This window comes from Uloborus diversus, chromosome 2 (genome assembly GCF_026930045.1).
Source record: "Uloborus diversus isolate 005 chromosome 2, Udiv.v.3.1, whole genome shotgun sequence".
Lineage (NCBI taxonomy): Eukaryota > Metazoa > Arthropoda > Arachnida > Araneae > Uloboridae > Uloborus > Uloborus diversus.
Genome location: NC_072732.1, coordinates 182,926,387 through 182,950,338, shown reverse-complemented (window position 1 = coordinate 182,950,338; position 23,952 = coordinate 182,926,387). Strand labels below are relative to the sequence as shown.

The window sequence follows — 23,952 nt, the reverse complement described above, 5'->3', positions numbered from 1 at the left end:
CAAACCCAGGCATAAAAATAGATCTTTCTTAGCAGAGGCACAAAAATTGTAGAAATCTGATTTATTTTCATTAATTACATTTTAATTTGGTTCTTTTGGTCCCCCTCCCCCAGCAGATGCTTTGCTGGAAATAACTTGTGTTACAAATATTTTAATGACTTTCATTCTGCAAAATTGTGATTTGTTTTCATAAAATACAGTTGAACTCTCTTAATATGATCACGTTTAATACGAAACCACGGCTACAGCGAACATTTTGTTCGTTAAGTTTGGTTTGCTATCTAAATACATTGAAAATTTCACGTATAATACGTAAATGAAATTGAAAGTCTCGGCTGAGACGAACAAAAATTTCTGACCTCTTTACTTAAAATGTTCGTGGTTGAATACTGTAATTTTCTTTTTCAGAAATTATTCATCATTTTGTTAGGTAGTAGAAGATAGAAGTCTCATTGTGCAAAGAGAAGAAAATATTAAATATTTCATATGGAAAATAAAGCCAGAACATTTGTTTACCTGTGGACAACCTATTCCACGATTGTCAATTATCATTTTCATTTTTCAAGATTTTCGAAAAACATTCATTTATAAGAAATGAATGATTAATTTTCTGAATATAATAATTAGTAGTAATGTTTTCTAAAAATTTAAAGATTTTCCCAAAATTTTAACTTGTATAGTTTGAAACTTTTTTTATGGAAATGTTGTAACATTGCAAGAGTTGCTTTGGCAAAAATTTGCTTGTCCTGTTTGAGGTTTCAATCTTTTTGTTCCTTTCAAACATTTCAATTATTTTGAAACTTGGAAATTATTTTCACATATTTTGGATAAGGAAGGTTTTATTTATTTATTATGGATACATGAGGTTAGTTGTTAAAAGTTAAGTGGTAGCCCCAAAGCAGAATATTTGACAATGTTCTGCAACATAAAATCATTTCACTAAAATTGTTTTGCAAGTACTTCAAGCATTGTATGCACAAGCAACCAACATGACCTTTTCCACAAATCGGGAGCCCTAAATCAAAATCGTTTCATACAGGAGGTTTTTTTTTTTTTAGATTTTAAAACTTAACTGTTGCTATGCATTTCTGTTCTGTTGAGCCTAAGCCAATTGAGGTTCTCCAAAAATATTTTGTATGCTTTCTAAAATGCATAGAAAGAGCATAGACACAAAATTTTATAAAAATCCGAACCCAGGTGTCAAACTAAGTTTTTTTCTTGGTTAATTTTACATGTCATGAACGAGCAATTAAAATAATGTTAATAAATAAATAAATTAATAAAATAATAAATAAAATGAATCAAGTTAGGTAGCGTATAATAAAACACTTCAAAACTTTCCAAATAATTAAAATATTTTCAGGATGCAAAAAAATTGAAATCTCAAACAAGACCCGCAATTTTCGGCAATAGATGTATTTCAATGTTGGCATGTTTCCAAAACTTATGTTTATAGAGGAAATTGCAGTGGATAAAGATCGATTAGGATAAGGCCCATAGAGTGGAGGAGCCAATGCATCCACCATTTTGGAGCAAACTTGATCCAGTGCTTCGTAGCAATAGCATCTGATGTTTACATTTCTATTGCGTGTGTTATATTAAGTCAAAAAGGTGGTTGTTCGGCTGTTAATTGTGCAAACAGCTCCAAAAAAGGATTTCAGCTCTTCAGATTTCCAGTAGATGCAGAAAGAAAAAAGAAATGGATAAATTATAGCCCGCAAAGTGACTGGCAGCCTGGAAACGACGCCAACTGTTTCCAAAATTTCGCCAATGTTCACCTTCACTCTCCGACTCTTTCATTTCCTGTTTGAGGAATGAATGCCAATAAAGGTAACTTTTCCTGTTGTACGTTTGCTCCAAAATGGCGGATGCATCGGTCTCTCCAGTTATAGGGGTTCTAGATTAGGAGAAATGAGGAAAAGAGAACCAAAAACGCTAGAAAAATCAAAATCTTTTCGGATTTAGAATATGACAGTTCTGTAGAAATTGCCGATTTTCTACAAATATCTTCCAACTCAAGATAAAATTTTGCACAAATTCGAGATTTCTCTTACTTGAAAGTAAATTTAAAGTTCCTGCAGATGATCGAATTCAACATTTTTCGTGAACTTTCTGCTGAATTATCATATTTTCCGAGAATTTTAGATTTTCTTCTAATTTAAAGAAATCTTCAGAGTTTGTGCAACATTCTGTCTTGAATTTAAGATATTTACCGAAAATCTGCATTTTCTGCAGAAATATCATAGAAATCTAGAATTTCTGCAGAAAATTTGTCTGAGTTTTCCTCTCACATTTAAATAGAATTATTCTGCAGCTCAGGCATCTGTTCTGCAACGTACAACTCAAATTTAGTAGTATTCTGCTTTGGGGAGTGGTAGTTAAATATTTTTTGAGAGCACTAAATTATGAAGGAATGAACCCTTCTTATTATTATTATTATTATTTTGTTTTCAAAGCAAAATATTTGAAAAATGCTTGTTAAATAAACAAAGAAAAAAAGAGGGGGATTCAAAATTTAAATTTAATTATTACTGCAGTAAATATTTAGCGTATACTTATATTTTTGAAGCATACAAAAGCTATGATTTTTATGCAGCTCCTTTCTTGTAAAAAAAAATTTGTTCTAAGATGTGTTTTATCACAATTGTATCAATTTTTCCATCAACAGTTACAGTTAAAAGAGTTAGATATCAACAAAGAGATGCAAGTCAAAAATTTACAAGAAATGTTTCTAGTAGCATTTAGGACTGACTACAAGCTATTATTTAAATAGCAGGTTGCTTGAATCAATTGAGACTTCTAATAATATGTTTAGTTATGCTAAAATTGCCCAAAGAACATGTTACCCACTATAGAAAAGGCTGAAAAGTGATAAAAAGAGTAAATTAAGTGTTAAGAGATAGTTTTGAAGGAAGTAAAATGCTTGCAAAGAAAGCAAAATAAATTTTCGCACAACACAATTGCAGGGACGACACAAAAAGATATCGGTTAGAAATTGTTGATTTTTCAAAACATTTGAAAAATCTTATATGGATTAACGAGTATGTAATTCAATTTGTGTTTTAACTTCACTCAAATTTTGATTGCATTATTTTATTTTTGTAAACATTTTTTTTTTTTTTTGTTTTTGTTTTTGGATTAGTGTAATTTATAATAAAACTAACTGTATTAATAATAAATAACTTCTGTCAACATTTATTAACTTGGATTTTTTTCTAAAATCAACTGAAAAACCTATAATAAAAAGGGATTTTCATTCTTGGACACTTCTTTCTACAGTCTTTCTACACTTTTGAAAAGTTGAAATTTATCTAACTGCACATTACCTGTTATATATATTTCTAAATCATTAAAATGGTTTGCAATTAGTTTCTGCATTTTTAATGCATGCACATTTTTCTGTGCAGAACCTCTAAAAGTCTCCTCTAAAAGTGTATTTCATACACTGATTATAGGCTGCAAAATTTAGTCAAGTGCATTTTAACACTTTTCTATTTTCAATAAAAATTTAACATCATGGATAATAGGAGAGGTGGGGTGATATTGGATTTTTTTTTTTTTTTTTCATTCTCAGGTTGAATGTTATTTTTTTAGTTCAGGTAGTCAAACGTTCTAAATTTTTAATAATCAAAATAGTACACATCTCTTCTTTCCCTACATTGTCCATTTCATCCTTAGAAAGTTGGGGAATTGATCACTATTATAGTCTTCTTTGTTTTGGTACTTATATTTTTTTTCACTCCTCCAGAATGAATTTATCTCTTCTAAAAAGTGTCAAAGAGTATTTCCACACCTAGAAAAAACACTAGCTATACCTCTGCATAATTTGGTGAAATGAACTAAAGTTCATACTGATGAGTACTTTGTTTGTGACTTATTCAGAAACTTGCATGTCACTGTTTAATTTTTAACTACTGTATTTCTGTGTATCATAACTTACCACCTTTTCCTTTAATGAATTTGTTTCCTGTATTCCGCCAAAAGCATGTCTTGACCTCAGAGTAACATTTTTATATTAATAAGAATGTTTAAAATAAAATTAATGATTGCATTTTCTAATCAAAATAGATCTTTAATTAATTGTCACTTAGTAACTTTGAAAAAGAGATTTGAATTTTTTTGTAAAATATTTATTTCAAACTAACTTGCAGTGTTGATACTGGAAGCATTTTTTTCCACGCATTTATGTGAAATGTACCAAATGTTTTTAAATAGCTATATTTTTTCCATTGATTATTCAAAAGTTATGTACAAACTACTGACATTTATAAATTTTTTGTTGACTCCTGTCTTTTCTTTTTCTTTCGTAATTTAGTGTCCAGAGTTGAATCTGATAAAACTCCTATGCGAAGGCTCAACTTATCAAGACTCATTATGATGTACACCAAAAAGTTTGAGTCAACTGATCCCAGAGAAGCATTGCAATATTTTTATATCCTTAGGTAAGTGTTAAGTTTTGTGTGCTCTTTCAACTGCTTATGATCTTTTTATTTTTTTTTTCCAATCATATTCAACATTAAACTAAACAGTTTTTGTATTTTGAGAATCCTCAGGGGTATATTTATGCCCATATTATAACATGATTTGTTATGTTTACTGAATGTAAATTAACCTTAGTAATGTTGTAGTATAGCATGAACTCACTCTGAATTCAATGGCTATACAATTTTACTACCATTGCAACATGTTACTGCAATTGAAGTACAGTAGAAATTGACTTCAGGGCAGGTGTTGTGTTTTTATATTGCTGATGCAAATAAAAGGCAATATGTGAGTATCATGAAAATTAAACTGCAAGGGGAAGATTAGACTTGGTCAGAGAAGGGTTTTTAAGATTTTAAAATAAAATTAAACTTTGGGTTGTATTGGTGCTCAGTGTGTTTGTTTGTGGTGTTATATCAATACACTACATATCAATTGTACTGTAAATCCATGATTTTTTTACATTCCTTGCAGCAATGAAACATGAGCATGATAATGATCATTGAAAATTTGTACCAAGCAATATTGGATTTATTTATTTAATTTTTCTTGTGTGTGTGATATAATGATAGATCTTTTTACTGTTCTCTCTAAAGATATGTTAAAGCTAGTGAACTGAAAACCAACCAAATGTTCCGCGCATCTCTAATTATTGCTATTATATGTATAGATGTGTGTGTTCTTTGAATTTATTATAATATAGAAATTAGTTTTCTTATTCTGATTTTTTTTAATTTATTTATTTTAGAGACATGAAAAGCAATAGAAATATCAATCTGTTTATGGCTTGTATAAGTGAACTAGTTTTGGAAACAAAAGAAGTAAGCTTAGTCATTATTAACTCTTAATTTTGCTTTCAGCTTTTAAATAAAATCGAGAAATCTCTTAATATATTATGTGATTGATATGATTTTATAAAAATCAAATGATATTGCAAAGAGTTTTATTATTCTCAAATTTATGCGACATAGCACTTTAAGTATTTTAAGCATTTTAATGAATACAATTAATATATATCTTGTTACTCACACTTTTGTTGGATAAATTTTTTACAGGCTCATAAAATGTTCAAATATTTTCAGAAATATTCTGCACAGTAAATTTTTACAAACAATTTTTATTCATGTCTTAATAACATAGTTTTGTTTTTTGAAAAATAGATTTTATCACATGCACTATACTTTTTAGCAAAATTTGTTTTATCAATATTTACCAACTTTCTGTTCATTTTCCACCTATGCCTGATCATATTATTCGAAAGACTGTCATCTACATTAAAATGTTGAACACAATACTCTTCTTCTTTTGAATATTCAAGCGATTCTTTGAGCCTAAAGGCAGAATTTGATGTTTGCCATAACATTTTCCATTGAAGTTTGGAAGGTTAATCTGGTGTTGCAAGGGGTAGTGCATGTCTGCCAGACCTGTAATAACAGAATTATGATAATGTTTGGATGTGTTCCATGGATAAAAAACTGCCCATTTCCCATATTCCTAATATTTACATACATTATTTACCTACAAACAATACTTGATTTATTAAAATTGTGACCAATCTTCTTTATCTTTGCAGTATGAAATGCTGCTTGGAAAAATTGAACCAGATGGCTGTAGGAAAGTATGTTAGTTTTCTTACACAAATTGATTTTTCATTGTTAAAATATTGTTTTCATCTTTTCTATCATTATGCAATAATAATGTAATTGATTTTGTAAGTGCGAAATTTATCACTAAAGGGACTTTTCTCAGCTCTTAATGTCAACAATGAATTACATGGAAATCTTTTTAAATATTTGTTATTTAAAAGAATTTAATAATTTGATCATATGAGGCAGTGAGCAGAGCAAAGGGAAGTAAGTAGACATTTTCCAGTTTTGAGTAAAACGTGTTTAAAGATGACATTTTAGGTAGGCTTTCATTGATTTTTTTTTTTCTAAATCATGATGTACAGCAGCACCTACCAGGGCTACTAGTTCTATCTCTTGACCCAAGACAGAGGAGAGGTTCTCCTACTAACTGTACTTGTTGCTTCCAAATTTTCAAATTGCCACTTGCATCCTTTTGCTTCTCACTTCCTCATATGAAATAATTTAGATACATTCATCAGCAAAGTGGGAAACAGGTGCTGTCATTAAATTATTAAATGCCCATGGAAATGTAATAAATTTGAACTACAAAGCTCATACTTTCAATTAATATAAAGAGTCAAAACTTTTATGGAAATAAAAATTAAAGTTTCTTTTTACTGAGGGGGGGGGGGTTGATTTTGCCAACAGTTCTTTAGAATCTTTTAAGTTTATTTTCTGATACACTCTTTTTTATTATTTTACTTAGCAATAAATGTCCTCAAAATGTCTCGATAGATATTGATAGGAAATTTGTCATTCTTTTAATTCTTCGGATCTGTGTTTTGAACCATAAAGCACATACTTGGAATTTTTATTTAGTTTCACAAAAGATAAACTTTCTTGAGAAACAGTAAGTTTACACCTGGTCCTCAGGACAATCATAAGTATTTCAAACCAATGACTTGCTTTATCAATTTCCGAGTGTTAGCTAACCTAGTGTGTTTCAAAAATAGCTTTTAATTGTTTTCAGTATTTTTTATCAAGCAGGCTTTAGATACACATCATGAAGCAGTGCAGTATTAGCACTTGCTACCGAATAATGTTTGTCCTAAAACTCAAAAAAAAAAAAAAAAAAAAGTGTTCAGAAATTTTTCTATATCATTGACTGCATTACCCCTGAAGATATTGATTTTTTTCTGCAGTAATGAAGCTAATAAATCAATTCTCTATGACAGTGCATAGCATGTGTATGTACAAGAGATTAATGTCCTATATAATATCTTACTGTAATTTTTATCATATTTGTCAAATATTTACAGCCAGGAGCTATTGATAAATTTCTGATTGATACTCAAACTATCATAGAAATTGTTGCTACAGATAGTGAAAATAAAGGACTATATGAAGATGCAATAAAACTATATGATTTAGCTAAGGTAAGTATATATTTTTTTCATATTAATACTCTTATCAGTGTTCTTGAAAAAGGGCTTGATTGTCATTTTTAAGGATTTTTAAAAAGTACTCAATTTTGATTTAAATGTACTTAAAAGTATATAATGTTAATTTTAAAGTGCTTAAAAACTTTTTCTATGTGTCTAGTAACATCTAGTTACTTGAAACTTTATTCTAGATCAACTCAAATGTAAATAAATTAAAATGCTGGTCGATATACTGAGTATTTCAGCATTCCCAGTTAGTTTTGCTACTTACTACCAAACGGCACGACCTTGATGGTCACAGATTTGGATGAAATTCTGGATTTAGGTCAGTTCGCACTAGATATGAACCCAGGCAAAACGGTTTTTGACTGCATAGGCCGTATTTCAGCTCAGGGTTGTTTGGTTTAAACCACATTGGTTTAAACCATGGTTTAAACCAATTGGTTTTTTTTTAAAAAACCATGCGGTTTTTCTTTTTAAATGGTTTTAAAAAAAAAAGCCAAAAAAAATTATTTCACAGGTTTACATTGATTTCCCCACACATATTGAATAAGAAACAAATTAGGATTGGAAAAAGCTTCAAAACTAGTCTTTTTGTTCAAGGCTTTCAACTAAATGAATTTTTTCTAAAGACTGTTGGAGAAAACAACGGCTTTTTTGGTTTAAAGCAAAATATTTTTAATCTGTTACAAACAAAAACTGTAAAATTACATTTATACATAAAAATACAGGTTGTCCGAAAAGTCCTTGACACATTTAACCTAAAATACCATTGTTATGTGTCGAGGACTTTTCGGACACCCTGTATATGTAATGTATTCAACTCATTTCAGAAATATGTGTATAAATCTTTTTACAATTACATAAAATCAACTTTACACCACAATAACATATGCATAAATACATAGCAACTTTTACGTTAGAAATTAATATTATTTTTATGTTATTTAGTACTTTGAACAAAAAGCAAGTTTTGAAGCTTTTCCAGAGCCTAATCAATTTTTGAGTTATGAATGATATCTAAATGACGAAAATATATACACTGCACTTTTCTGAAGCTGGTTTTAGTAATGTTGAAGACTTTTAAAGACGGTTGCATTGCATTTTTCAAATTCTTTTTCTTGGCTTTTCCACCACTCAGTCACTGTTGCAGAAGGTATAACGTTTTTGGCAAAAAAAATTTCTTGAAATAGAATTTACTACACATTTATTTGTTCTAAAGAGTTTGCATTTAATATTTTTTAAACTTTAATGCTGGATGCAACATGTATGCCAGTAAATAAGCTGTAATTTAAGCCATGTTACACCAATTATTGTATTTTTGATTTGGTTCTTTGTTTCAGCGATAGTCGATATCTTTTCCAAGTCTTTCCAAAATAAGAACGGAGTCGAATATAGAGCAGCACTTTTTTTTAAACTTTGTCAGTGCAACAGCAATCAATTTTTTGACTGTTCAATCATTTACTGTTGTACATTTTGCTTTACTTCAATATTTGCGACATTGTGTATATAAAAATCAGCGTTATGTAAAATCAGAAAGAAAAAATATGAAAATTGTTCTTTTGAAAAGATTATGCTTAAAAATATAACTTTTACCTTTATTCGATAAATATTCATATTATGTTGGTTTTATAAAAAAAAAAAATTTCTTGGATCTTCATTATATTTTATCTTAACCCGCATCACAACCACTTCTTGAAGTATTTCGTATCATAAAGGGTCTATATATACATGCATACTAATATGTTAATCAAGTCAAACATTTCAATCAATATTTCCCCGCAGAAAGCTATTTTAATTATTTAATTTACGTACAAGATTTTGTTCTTATCTCTTTAATTAATCAAGAAATTAGGTATAATAATGTGACTATTGAATAACTGTTAATTCCATGGAACCTTAATTACCTTCCAATAATTAATTGTTTTTCTCGCAAATAGTATTTAAACCAAAAAAAAAAACGGTTTTTTTGAAAAAACCGGTTTTTTGACCAACCCTGGTTTAGCTACAACGAGGGTCCAAAGTTGCTGTTTGAGTCCAGAAAAGCAATGGTTTTTCCTTTGAAATTAAACTTTCTTTACCCTTTTCTTGATTTGCATTGCCTAATATGCCAATTGAATGCATTCACACTACCCCCCCCCCCCCTGCCTCGTTGCACTGACAAGACACGTCAAATGTCTTTGCAGGATAGATATTGTCCCAAAGATTCAAATTCCAATAAAGACACCGTTGCATTTCTGGAGTCCTGCAAATCAGTGCAGTTTGGACGGCAAAAACTTGAGGGTCATGAATTTGGATAAATTACTGGATTTAGATCCATTCGTACTAGATGTGAACCCAGGTAAAATAGTTTGAGTACATAGCATACACTTTGCTGGTTTGACCCCGGAACTGCAATAGCGTTTTCTTTGGAATTTGAAATTTTAGCACAATATTTTCTTTCCTAGCATCTGTCGCGTCTCTTGTTAGTACAACATAGAGGAGCTGGAATTTATTCTATACTGTGAATGCATTCAGTTGGGTATACTGCCATGCAATATGAAGAAAAGAGTTTAAAAAAGGTTAATTTCAAAGGAAAAACCATTGCATTCTGGAGCTAAACTAAAAACTTTGGATCCCCATTATGACCGAACTAGGACCTATGCTGTCAAACTGCTTTACCTGGGCTCATATCTAGTGGGAATTAACCTAAATACAGAGTTTCGTCCAGATCTGTGACCCTCAAGGTCGTGCCGTTTGGTCAATAGGAAATCATTAGTTGTATAAATAACTTTGTTTTGTTCTAATTTTTTTATTATTACATGTAAAATAAAGGTACTGTTAAAATTTGAGGCTGAACCATGAACCAATTGCAGAAAATATGTAAATCGATATTGTACAACTTTACCAAAGTCTTTTCTTTCATGAGTTTACTATTTATAATTAAAATCTTACCAAAAGACTAATTAAAAGTTCAAGTCCCTTTTTCATATTGCTGGTTAAATCCATCATTACTTTTACTTGAATTAGAGCATTATTCTTCTAAACAGGTTTTTTTCTCACTATTCTGCATTCTTATCTGTGTTCATGTTATCTTTGTCAACATGACTGTTAAGAATGATAAAGGAGCTCTGTTTAAACTGGTTAAAACATGTAGTAAAGTACATGATTTTTTTATTTACTTATTTTATTTTTTATTTATTTATATATTTTTTTAACTGCTGAATTTGATCTTGCAAAATATTCTGTGTAGGAAATTATCCTTGGGACACTCCCTTGGAGGGTTGTAGTCAAAGATCTATCGCAGATAGTGCTTTTTGTTTACTAAGCTCTTGACCAGACAAACATGCTATGCAAGTCACCTATTTTTTCTGTTTTTTTATCTAGCATTATTTTTCTCATTTGTATTTATATTTATCTAAATGGCATAACTATAAGCATATTTTGCACTCAATCTGTTTTAAAATATAATAGATATTATAGCATGTTAAAGCATACAATTTCTAGAGCAAGATGTTAATAGACACAGTAGTACTGTCTCTGAGCAAATCGATTTCTGTTCAATCCAAATATACTTTTAAAAAAGCATACAAAAAGTTACTCATTTTTAATTTAAAAATCTTTTTTACCACAGTTGATAGTCAGACCTTAATATCTCGAAATCCTCGATGTCTTGAAACAGGAATATTGGTGGGAAAAACATGTTCCTCATTATTCTGAATTTTGAACTCCCACAAACTGACTAGTCAAAAGTTTAAATTGAATGCACATGAAGATAAAATAAGAACATTGAAGTTCCTAGATGAGAAAAGAAAGTTGAAGTTGCCACTCATAATAATGCTCAAAATAACTTGTCAATTGTTATGCAAAGTCCGTATGTAAATATACAGTGTGTGTTAGAGTAATTGTGAGAGTTACTAGCGTAATTTTTTCAAAACCTAGATAACTCGAAAATTTGATGTCTCAAATCTTTTTCTTATCGCAAGAGATTCGAGATATCGAGGTCATACTGTAACAGCACTTGCCTTCATGGGGCTTCGTGAGCTCATCTTAATTGGAAAAATTTGAGCCTCGTGAAATATTCCAACTTTATACACATAATCAACTTTCAGTTCAGTTTATCAAAACATCGTAAAATTTTCAGCTTTCGAAATGACTGATATTTTCATATTCCCAGAAACTACGGCTTGGGAAAATGAGTGCTTTTACAGTAATGGAAAAACCATTCATTGTATCGGTCTCATTATACCAAGTGGAAACAAATGTATTTAATTCCTTGATAAGAATTGATTTGATTACAAATTTGCAAGTTATTTCTTAGTTGCATGTAATTATATTTTCTCCTCCAGAAACATGATAAAGTATTTGAAATTTTGAACAAATTATTAAGTCAAGTTATTCCACAAACAAATGTTCCTGGATCTAATCGCCAAAGACTAGAAAATCTGTCCTTGCTAATTGCTGAAAGGTATGCAAAATTCTTACAATACTTGATTTTTTTGTATTTATTTACTTATTTATTCATTGTAAATTATTTGTTTCAAGAGCTGTTAAATTTGATTAGACTTTCCATAAGGTACTAGAAAGGTCTCAATTTTTATCATATTTAATTCGGTTTCAAATAACCAGTCACGTGACTTTCAAGTAGTTGCAAGCATAAGGCAAGAAATCAAATACTACAATCTATCATTTACCTGCAATTTTCGAAAACACTTGATTCTTTTCTGTCATAAATTTTTAACGATTGAAATCCATCGTAATAAACTTCTGTTTAAGAGAGACGCCTAACCTGGTGGCATTGTAATGCTGTGATTAGAATCTGTGTAACCTTCACAGTGCTGCCAGGTTTGAATTGCCCCAACTATAGTAGTATTTTTGTGCTGTTATTTAACATTAACAATTCGCAAAGTGCCAAGTACCAAAATATAGGGGAAAGTAAATGAAATGGTTAAGAATTATATGTTAACTACGGATATTGCTCATAATGAAAATGTAAAGAAAACATCTTAATGCAACAATTAAAAATTAAACAATTAAGGTATCAACACAATTCAGAGTTCTAATTATATGTAAACTAATGATATTGCTCAGAATAAAAGTTTTAAAAAATAATGAACAGAACTATTTTTATTTTAAAAAACGAAAAAAAACATAGCAAGATAATTTTCGCCACATTTTTATCTCACTAGATGGCAGCATGAGCTGCCAAATTTAGCACAACTCTTTTCTTCTGACACATCGGATTTTCTGAAAGTCACTCCCACGATGGAATTTCTGAAGGTTTTGGACGTAACATGTATTCTGGAATTAAGGGCTAAATATTGATTCCTTTCAAAAACCATATATTATAATATGTTTTTGAACAAATATATTTTTGAATTAGATATAGCTTTGCTGTAATATTGGTTACGTTAGAAAATCAGAAGCTTATGGATATAATTTTGGACAAGCATACATGTATTACACAATTTCATATATCTTTTTAATGAAGCATAGATTTTGGATGGGAGGGGGTGTCTGGAGAGTATCGGACCAATACATGGGTTTCTCTTCCTTCACTAGAATGAATTGCTGGAATAATTTATCTCCATTCCTGCAGTTAACCTCTGTTTTTGGATATTAAAACTAGTTTTCATGTTACATGGTTAATTAGTTTGACTAATTAAAATGTAGAATTTAATTTTGTCTTAATTATCTCATTCAGGTATGCATTTTATTCAGCTCTTTATTTTCTTCACTGCAGGTAACCATTGCAGGTTGCCTCGATTTTACCAAGCATCCCCCCCCTCCCCAAAAAAGACAAAAATTCTATTAAACTAACAACCTGCAGTAAAGCCCTTGTTAATTCAAATAAAGGTCACAAAAATTAAAAATAGTTTCTGTATAATTTATGTATTTATTCTTGACATTTTCCTATCTTATAGAAAATTAATTGCACCAAGTATGCACCAACATTGTAGTAAGATGTAGAGTGAATTTGGGTTTTCCAATTCTTCATATTTGAAAGAATCGGATTTTTATGTTTATTCTAATAGATTTTAATTTGTTAATTGTTCTTCTTTGTTCATTTTTTTCTCTATCATTAAAAAAAAAATGTTGATACATATGTTCTGCCTGAACTGAATGTGAAATATTTGTTTTAGGTATAAATTGCAAGGACATTCTGCTAGTCCTGAAATAGCCAATACATTTTTTCTACTTTTGGATTTGATGATGTTTTTTAATTTCTATCATCAAAATCAACATATTGATGCATTGGATGTAAGTAATGCATGTACTTTTACTACATACAATTTTCGATACATATCAAATTATTATATTTACTGACTGAAATACTGATTTGTGGGTGGGTGGGTGTTTTATTTTATTTATTTATTTCATTGTTAACATACACACATACACATATATATTATGTATTAGGAGGGGTCATTTAATTTTTTTTTCGGAAATGTTCGGGAGCATGAGACTATAAAGGTCCTAAATGCTCTCTAACTAACATGTGTGAAATATTACATTCTGATAATTTTTTTTGCCTCCGAATTGATTTTAAAATTCCGATTCCTTTATCTAGATATCTTGATCTTTACTAATAATAAAGATGAGAGTCTGGATGGATATCTAGATGTCTGTGACGTGCATAGCAACTTGACCGCTCAGCAATTTTCATGAAATTTGGCACTGAACTTGTTTGTAGCATGGGATTGTGCACTACGGTGGTTAGAAAAATAGATTTTATTATTTTGAAATCATTTTGCCTCTTAAAAGGGTCAGTTTTGGTATCCTCAATTGGGGAAAAATAATTAAGTTCTAAGTTGACATCTTCAGTTCGCGCATGAGGCTGAAAGTTTGAAAAAAATTGCTAAAAATTGAATTTTTCAAAAAATAATAAAATAAAAATTTTCTTTTTCCATAATGCAACAGCCATAAATTGTCAGTATATAGTGTAACGGAACCAATGCGACTTCCAACTTTCTTGAAAGGACGACACAGTTCTTGATTATGTACAGGAAAGATCGTCAACAACTGCTAAATTAATCATCAGCAATTAAGCAACACCGTAAACTCAATGCTTACACACATATTTACTTCCAAATACGAAAAACAACACAGTGAAATGCCTCGCAATAAACAGAGCCAATACACTCTCAGTACAAATTCTCAATCGAAACTAACTTTTTATCATGCATAACGCTTTTTATACACACCGAAAGAGAACTCTCAAATATTCCACAAGGTTCCAAATGCTTCTCAAAAATAGTAGACCGTTATTTTATTTCTTCTTTTTATTCATTCACGAATCTTATCAATGAAAAATAGGGGGATCATATACTTCAATCGAATGTATAGGGACTGTATATTCATTACAGGAATCTATTTACAGGTTACGTTACTACAATAATTCTACATGAAAGATAATTTAATAAACGCCAAATTTAGCTAGATTACGACAAATTAATCACAAAAATAACTAATATTTACAGAATTTGTAAAATTGCCCCCTTCCCAAGGACTGCACGTCCCGGGCAGTACAATCCCCAGAAAGGGTGCCAAACTTCTATCACAAGTTCACAAATACACACATTAAATAATAACTAATAATGCATAGGAAACACAATAATAACAAGTAATATTACCAAACATTAAAAAGCAAAAAAAAATATCTACAACATTTATATTATCAACCATGGTTGTTTACGTAATACTCATGAACTATGGCCATAGTATGGGGCTAACCGATCATAATGTACAACCCTAGGTTTTGAATTAGGTGATTTTTGGATCCTCACTACGACGTCATTCAGTCGGGTAAGGACTTTATAGGGTCCATCCCAATGCGACTGCAATTTAGGTGAAAGACCTTTCCGTCGGATGAAATTCCATAACCAAACCTTGTTGCCTTCGTTGAATTCATGTCCAGTAGACCTTGTGTCGTATCGCGTCTTCATCTTCTCCGCCACTATGTTGATTGGCTCTCGTGCGAAGTTATGAACGTCTTCCAACCAGGCCTGGAGATCCTGGATGTACTACTCCTCAGGCGATGAAGGCGCATCCGGAGGACGACCGAAGACGAGATCACAAGGTAGCCGAAGCTCTCGTCCGAAGAGCATCTGAGATGGGGCAAATCCGGTAGTCTCGTGGACAGCACTGCGGTAGGCCAGCAGGAACAAAGGTAGCTTCTTGTCCCAATCCTGTTGATTTCTGGAGACCATAAGTGAGAGATTATTCAGGATTGTGCGGTTAAATCTCTCCACCATGCCGTCCGATTGTGGGTGTAGTGGTGTTGTCCTAGTTTTCTCAATTCCGAGAATTTGACACAGCAAAGATGAAATTCCTCCCTTGATCGGAATGGATCTGCAAAGGTGTTCCATATCTCGAGATCCAATGCTGGACTAGAGTCTCCGCTACAGTGGTAGCTTCTTGATCTGGAATGGGATATGCTTCCGGCCATTTGGTGAAATAGTCGATGGAAACAAGAATGTATTTGTTCCCATCAGCAGTTTTTGGTAGAGGACCCAGGATGTCGATCCCAATTCCTTCGAAAGGAGCTCAACGTTGTACAGATGTAGCTTCCCTCTACTTCTCTTCTTCAATCCCTTACGAGCAGCACAGGCGTCACAAGAATGGCACCACTTCTCCACGTCATCCTTCGCCTTGCTCCAGAAGAAGCACTCCCGAACTTTATTGAGGGTTTTCAAGACACCAAAATGTCCTCCAGTCGCACTACTATGTATTTCTTTCAGAACATCTGAAATCCTTGATCGGGGAAGTAGTAACTGCCACCTAGATGTTTTCCCGTCATCAGATTCCCATTTTCGGTACAGTACGCCGTTCCGTAAATGGCCATAAAGCCCAGTATCTTTTTGTTGCAGAACCGAAGATGGAAACGTCCTGCCAGCTAGGGCGCCGACTGTCACTTTCCATGAACTCCAAAATTGGTTTTATGACGGGGTCTTCAAGTTGATCTTTTCGAACTTGGTCGTCACTCCATGGATCAGGTTCTGATGATGTTGGAGTCACTGTCACCTGATAGGCGGTAGGGCTAGTCGTTCCATACTGTTTCTCGATTCGGGAACAATAGTGGCAGTTCTCAGGACAGGGTCTCCTTGATAAAGCATCAGCATTACCGTGAGATAACCCTTTTCGATGCTTGATCTCAATGTCATATTCCTGGAGCCGCTGTATCCACCTGGCTATCTGGCCTTCCGGATTTTTGAAGTTCAAAAGCCAAGTTAACGAGGCGTGATCTGTCCGAAGCAGGAATTTCTGGCCGTAGAGGTAATGATGGAAGTGTTCTACAGTTTTCACTATGGCCAGTAACTCCTTTCTGGTGACGCAGTAATTTCGCTCCGACTTTGATAAGCATTTGCCCCAGTAAGCGATGACATGTTCATTGCCGTCAACTTCTTGGGATAAAACAGCTCCAATGCCCTCGTGGCTCGCATCAGTGTCTAGGATGAAGGATTTTCCAGGCTGAGGATATGAGAGAATAGGCGTTGATGTTAAAGCCTCCTTCAGTCGTAGAAATGCATCTTCGCATTCTTTGGACCATTCAAACTTTTGCTTGCTCTTCGTCAGCTTATGCAAAAGTCGTGCAATGTTGGAAAAACCCTTCACAAACTTCCTGTAGTACATGCAGAGCCCCAGGAAACTTCGCAGCTGAGGGATGTTTTCGGGACAACTCCAACTCTTGACCGCAGATACCTTTTCTGGATCCGTTTGTACACCCTCAGAAGAGATGATGTGACCAAGGTAGTTCACTTCCCGGCGGAATAAATTACATTTGGATGGGCTTAACTTCAGATTGGCTTCCTTAAGCTTTTGCAGCACCTTCCTAAGATTTGCCAGATGTTCTTCGGAACTGCGTCCCATGATGATGATATCGTCTAAGTAGACCAGACAGGATTCGTAGGAAAGTCCTCTTAACACTGTCTCCATAAGACGCTCGAACGTAGCTGGTGCATTGCAGATGTCGAAGGGTATCACTTTAAACCGCCATAAGCCTTATCCAGTTGTAAACGCTGTCTTCTCTTGGTCATCAGGGTGTATCTCAACGTGCCAGTAGCCGCTCTTCATGTCCAGGGTCGAAAACCATTTTTGTCCGGAAGGAGTGTTCAAGGTGTCGTCTATCCGTGGAAGAGGGTAACTGTCTTTCTTGGTGATTTCATTCAGCCGTCGGTAATCAACACAAAATCTAGTGGAGCCATCTTTCTTTCGGACCAAGAGGATGGGAGAGGCCCAAGGACTGGACGAGGGTTCGATGACATCATTCTCCTGCATCTCTTTCAGGAGGGTCTCAACCTCTTCCTTCTTGGCGAACTGGAGTCGTCTTGGATGCTGTTTAATAGGGGGGTGTTCTCCAGTGTAGATCCTATGCTGGGTTAAATTCGTCCAGCCCACATCCTCCGATGTAGATGAAAACAGATGCTTGAAGTCGTCCACCAATTGTTATGCAGCAGTTCTTTGGTCTTTCGATAACGGCGCACTCCCAATTAACTTCGATGTCAAGGACTCAGAAGACACAGTCTCGGGGGAATTGTATCTTCTAATGATGCAGTTTACTGGAGTACTAGTTGCCAACACTTCACCTTTTTGGATATTCCTTGGCCTTTCATTCACGTTGGTGACTCTCACAAGAATTACATCCTTAGAAAGGTCCACAAGCGTAGATGCTACCAGCACTCCTTTTAGGTTATTGTTTAGGTTAGGGTATTCAATGAGGCTGAATCTAAAGCTGCTGTTTTCTTCAATGGAGCCAGGTATCAATGACTCTGACCTTGAGGGAATCGATAAATCTGTTTGGGCTATTATTTGATGAGCGGACTTTACAACACTTTCTGCGGAGAAAACGTCTATGTGTTCTCTCGTCGAGTGCAGCTCATTAGTCTTGAAGTCGAGGTTGAAGTCATAAAGGGTGTTCCAAAATTAACGCAAGATTTGAATTTGCCACCATTTTTTCCATAAATTGTTGGCAGCCATGAAAAAAGAACAATTTGACAGTTGAGAGTTTAGGGTTAGTAAAAATGGGGTGTTATTGTACCATACGGCTAGAGAGAGTGAAACATTTCAATTACTGCATAAGGCATTTCCTAGTCGCATACTCTCTCATTTTGGTGATCAGAATTGGCACCCTAGATTGTGTGATTTAACATTTTTAAATTTCTTCTTATGGGGTTATTTGAATTCAAAGGTCTATGTCAACAAGCCCACAACCACCCGTGCATTACCGTGTTGCGATACCGAGCGCCAATAACAGTAACTGCTTGACCAGCCTCAACTTTCATTATTTTTGAAACAATTGTTCAATAATGAAAGTGCATTATTGTATCGTATAACGCTTCATTTTTGATTACCCTAAACTCTCAGCTGTCAAATTGTTCTCTTTTCAGGGTTGCCAACCATTTATTGCAAAAATGGCGGCAAATTCAAATCTTGCATTAATTTTGGGACACCCTTTACTTCTTTAAAAAGTCCAATCCGAGAATGAAGGGGTCCGTGATATCAGCAACGAATGCCGTATGATGGTAAGTGGCATTTCCAAACACAATTTCTAAGTTTACTTTACCTTCAATCTCGATCTTGTCACCTGTCACAGTTTGGAGGGTAACGCAGGGCGGCGTCCATAGAATGTTGAGTCCCAATTGACGAGCCACATCTGTTCTAATGATTGTAACATTGGCTCCAGTGTCGATGATCAGTTCGCAGGGAAACCCGTTTACATATGCGTAAACAAACAGTTCATTACTGCCGCCACTGGTCGATGAAATCTGGAAAACTTGAAGATGGGGCTCATTCCAATTTGGCGACCTCCACCCCGAGAGATTGCCATGGCTTAGTTTTCCTGAACCTGAGAGGGAGAGGTGCCTTTCTCTCTGGTTTCTTGGCGAGCTTCGCAGTTTCTTCGTAAGTGACCCTCGCCGCCACATTTCCAGCTCTTAAGTGATTGTCGATTTTGGTCCTTGGGAGCCGAAATCCTTTTGAGGGTTCCTGCAATTTCTTTTATTTGCTTTTCAAGTTCAGCAAAGCGTGACGAAACCGGATGAGGCTCATCAGTTTTCACGCCGCCGATTGAATGGCGATCCTTGCGGATTGCTTGCTGGGCGGCCTCCAACTTCATCGCTTACACAACAGCAGAATTCAGGTCTTTGACATTCGCCATCCATAGAGCTTTCTGGATTTCCGGATCTCGTCGATGTAGTAGTTGAGTGCCAGGTTGTCTCGAACATCCGCAGGACAGTCGCAAAAAGCAAGGTGAGACAGTCTCTCGACGTCCGCCGCTAGCTCTTGCAGGGTTTCCCCGGTTTTCTGGAAACGGGACTTCAACTGGAGTCGGCTGAAATCTTTCTGGCACTTCTCACCGAAGCGAAGCTCCAACACGGATGTGAGGGCGGCAGAATCCAGGCGCTGGCTGTCCGGAAGGGTCTGGAGAATGTCCGCTGCATCACCTCTCAGGGATGCTGCAAGATGACAGGCCTTGGTAACAAAGTCCCATCCATTTGCTTTGGAAACTATCAGGAACTGGGTCTTGTACACTTGGCACGAGGACTTGCTGTCAAATGTGGCGAGCTTAATTGACGGTCGTGCAGCTGAAGGTAGAAAATCACCAGCACCGCTTCCAGAGGCCGCCAATTTCCTTTCCATATCTTTAAAGATCTCTTCTTTAAGTAGATGAAATTTTCTACCTTCTTCTTCAAATTTATTTTCTACAGCATTGAATCGGCTTTCAACGGTATCAAATTTTTCTTCAATAGCATCAACTCGATGCTCTTTGTGATTAAATTTATTTTCCATCACAGTCTTTACCGAAATAAGGTCGTCTTTAATTTCTTCTTGGTTAGACGTTAAGTCCTTTTTCAGCACCGTTAAATCACTTTTTAATTGGTCCTGATTTGCCAACATACTTGCAGTCAGATCACTTTTTAATTGGTCTTGATTAGGCGCCATATCATTTTTTAATCGTTCTTGATTAGCTGCCATATTATTTTTTAATTGTTCTCGATTAGCCGCCAAACTTTCAGTCAAGTCACTTTTCACAGCATTAATTGCTTCCAGAAGTTGTTTTAATTGGTCATCCATTGCACGAGTAATCACCATAAAAAAATAAAGTCCCAAATTCAAAGTCTTTATGAAAAAATGTCCAAAGTCACACTTACTCCAAGAAAGTCCAGAAGAAGCCCCACGTTAGGCGCCAATTGTAACGGATCCGGTGCGACTTCCAACTTTCTTGAAAGGACGACACAGTTCTTGATTAAAAACACAGGAAGTTTATGTACAGGAAAGATTGTCAACAACTGCTAAATTAATCATCAGCAATTAAGCAAATATCACGCATGAATTTAATAGTGTTTTAGATCTAAAAATAAATAACTTTTGCGCATTTTGAAGAAAAAAGGGGAATTTTATCCATTACTCATTTTTTCCTCATCCTATCTGTTACTGGGTATCATCAGAATTGTTGGTGTCTGTTACTGGGGGTTGGATCTTTTCTCGAAATTGAGCAAATACAAATAGAGTTAAATAATCAGAGGATCCAGAAGCAGCCGAACATGAGATGTAGTTGTATGAGAGAAAAATAGTTTAAAAATGCTCAGAAAATTGAGTTAACCTGAGAGTGGTGTCTTAACACTAGAACGGCGGGACGTTTTCTTCCCCTAGAATGTCAACTGGTGTCATTTCGACACTGGTCAAAACTAAGTGAGATATTCAAACAAAGGGAATGCAATTTTCCTTTTAATACCTTTTTAATTTATGAATGGTAGTAAAATAATAAAATGACATCAAGTTTATTGATAGATGAATTATTATACCTTTGGGGGGGGGGGAATAATTATGTGAAATTTCAGAAAACTTACCTACATCATGCACATTAAACACAGAGATAATTTATATGTTGGGAGCAGTTTCCACATACTACTCTTTTACCTCTTTTAAAGGAAAAACATATTTTGGTCACCACATTTAGATTACATTTTTTGCGCTTAGATGGGCTGTTATTTTGAAATTCATGTTCATTTTTCTTGCAAATTATTGATATTCTCTGTGCATTTCGCTCTTTCAGCCCTTTTTTTGCGAGACATTTTTAAATTTTCAAACTATAATAATATAAAATGCTTGAATAAAAAGCATCATAAAGAATCCAAAGAGCTGCTAACACAGATGCAAGCGCATCAACGATCTCGGCAAAAAAAAAAAAAAAAAAAATCCAAAAGCGCTGTGCAATTGATAAATCATATCACATGAGTGCTCATATGGCATCAGAAACTGTCGCGTGATGAGCAGGTGTGAAAAAGTAAAATGTGCTTACAGGTATTGGTGACCTTCAATACTCTGACGCTTATTATAGAACTGTTGTTAAGAAAAAAAAGTTCAGTATATTGGAGATAAAATTATTGCAGTGTCAAATTGACAACACACCGGTGTTCTAGGCAAATTCACCTATAAAATCAATTTTTAAAAAGCTAATTTCTCATAACTTTGGGTGTGAGTTTTCCTTACATATTAAATAAAAGTCACGAAAATTCGTATGGATCCTGTGCGAATTTCACATTTTGCAGAACATTTAAAATATCAAGGTGTCGAAATGACACCTCTCGGCATTCTAGTGTTAAGCATGTCTGTTACTGGTACCATTACCCTAATTGTTACAAAATAGGGTTTTTTATCATAATGAACAGTATGCTATTGTAGGATTTTTTTTTCCTTAATATCCATATCACCTAGATTATTTGGATTTTTAATTCTCCAGATTGTCTTTGGCCCCAATTAGTCTGTTAAATGAAGTTGTACTGTAAATAATGAAAAGATTTGAATGAGGAGAAACATGCCAAAAAAAATTAAAAAGAATCAAAAGCTTAATAGTACAAATAATTTTTAGCATTTCTTTTATTATTATTATTATTATTATTATTATTATTATTTTGCTATTAGGAGCAATGCCTAAAAACCATCCCCTGTCAAATTAAGTTAAGAAAATGGTTGCAAGAAATGTTAGATGAGAAAAAATAAACCAAGGAGCTAAACTTTATGTAAACATTTCAAAACTTGAATCAAATTGTTACAAAATTACAATAATATATTTTATCAAGCAAATAAAGGAGATTTAAAATTGTTTAAGTTTTAAAGCTTTAGAATGTGTATAAGAAAAGAGAGTATGAAAAATGTAACTATGTTTATAACTTGAATCTGTTTTAGACAATAAAAGGTTTAAAGCTGATTCCATTTGATATCCAAGAAGTTGAACAAAAAGTAACTGCATTTTCAACCTATCCTGAAGAGGTAATGTTTTGAAATATCATTGAGTCTTGCCTTTTTTTTTTAAATAATTATCTTTGAACTAAATTCTTGTGAATGTTATTGCAGGTTCGAAGAAATTTTCCAGATGTACTACTTGCAACAATGAATATCCTATATTCTGAATATAAGAAAACAAAGTAAATGCTTTTTAAAGTTCTTTGCAAGTCACTATTTCTATTATTACCACAAATTTTCCTTAATTTTAGACTTACATAGGGTTGTTGCGCATTTTTTGGGAATAGATTTTTGTGTTTTTAAAAAAAGCAATTCCCTAGTCTTTTTAGCAATAATAAATAAGTAAACAAGAATCATACAAGGAAAGATAGTTATCTTTAAAATGTATGTTTGTTTTAAGCATTGTATTGAGTTATTCAATTCTTTAATTTGAAACCCAGATCAAATGTGTTTTTGTTTAATGAATGTTAGTAAAATAAAGAGAAAGCAAAAAATGCAACCCAACTTGAAATGCATATTTTATGGGGACATTAGTGTATGCATTTATCTCTATTTACAGTTTTAACATTTGACCTAAAATTTAATTCTAAGTATTTGTACACAGTTGAACCCTTATACTTCCCTGTTTATAGTCGAATTTTCCAGATGAAAATGTGTTGCATGTTTCTTTTAACAACAAAACAACTAATAGCATATTAAAAGGTCTAGACCAATAGGGTTCTACTATAAAGATTATTAAAATTCCTATTATATAACAGTGCCCTCCCCCGATATTCCTGACCTTTTGAGTATTTTTTTTTTAATTTTTCTAACTTTTTAGTCTTAATTTTCAATTTTTCTAACTATTCCAAATTTTCAGACCTTGTAGGAATCCTGTTATTGGTTGCATTTTGAAATTTCTATCTAACTACGATTAGATTATGAGCATATTTTAAAGAATTATTCAAGTTATTGTTTTATTTATTTATTTTTAACGTTTTTGTAACAGGCAATCTGTCAATCAAGAACAAAGGTTTATAAATGAAAATGCCAGCCAAGAAAAGGTAAGTTGCTATTCATAACAATGTTTAGTATAGCTCACACTGAAGAGAGACTCTTGTGTATTATAAATTGTTACTCAGTTCTTACTTTCTTTGATAACGTTATTAGTGTGACCATCCTTTTGCAGTTTATCTTTTTTCACGTAGTTAGTGTGTGTATATATATATATATATATATATATATATACACTCTTT

The 23,952-nt window shown here is 33.4% G+C and overlaps 1 protein-coding gene across 1 annotated transcript in view; it reads left to right on the top strand.

The window, feature by feature from the left end:
- The window catches only part of LOC129216195 (nuclear pore complex protein Nup93-like), a 100,643-nt gene that overhangs the window by 73,748 nt on the left and 2,943 nt on the right, over window positions 1-23,952 (top strand). Inside the window, exons 15-23 of the mRNA XM_054850378.1 lie at window positions 4,316-4,442; window positions 5,231-5,303; window positions 6,056-6,100; window positions 7,370-7,486; window positions 11,821-11,939; window positions 13,615-13,732; window positions 22,661-22,744; window positions 22,829-22,899; window positions 23,706-23,760. Coding sequence (XP_054706353.1) covers window positions 4,316-4,442; window positions 5,231-5,303; window positions 6,056-6,100; window positions 7,370-7,486; window positions 11,821-11,939; window positions 13,615-13,732; window positions 22,661-22,744; window positions 22,829-22,899; window positions 23,706-23,760 — 809 coding nt within the window. The remainder of the gene's footprint in view (window positions 1-4,315; window positions 4,443-5,230; window positions 5,304-6,055; window positions 6,101-7,369; window positions 7,487-11,820; window positions 11,940-13,614; window positions 13,733-22,660; window positions 22,745-22,828; window positions 22,900-23,705; window positions 23,761-23,952) is intronic.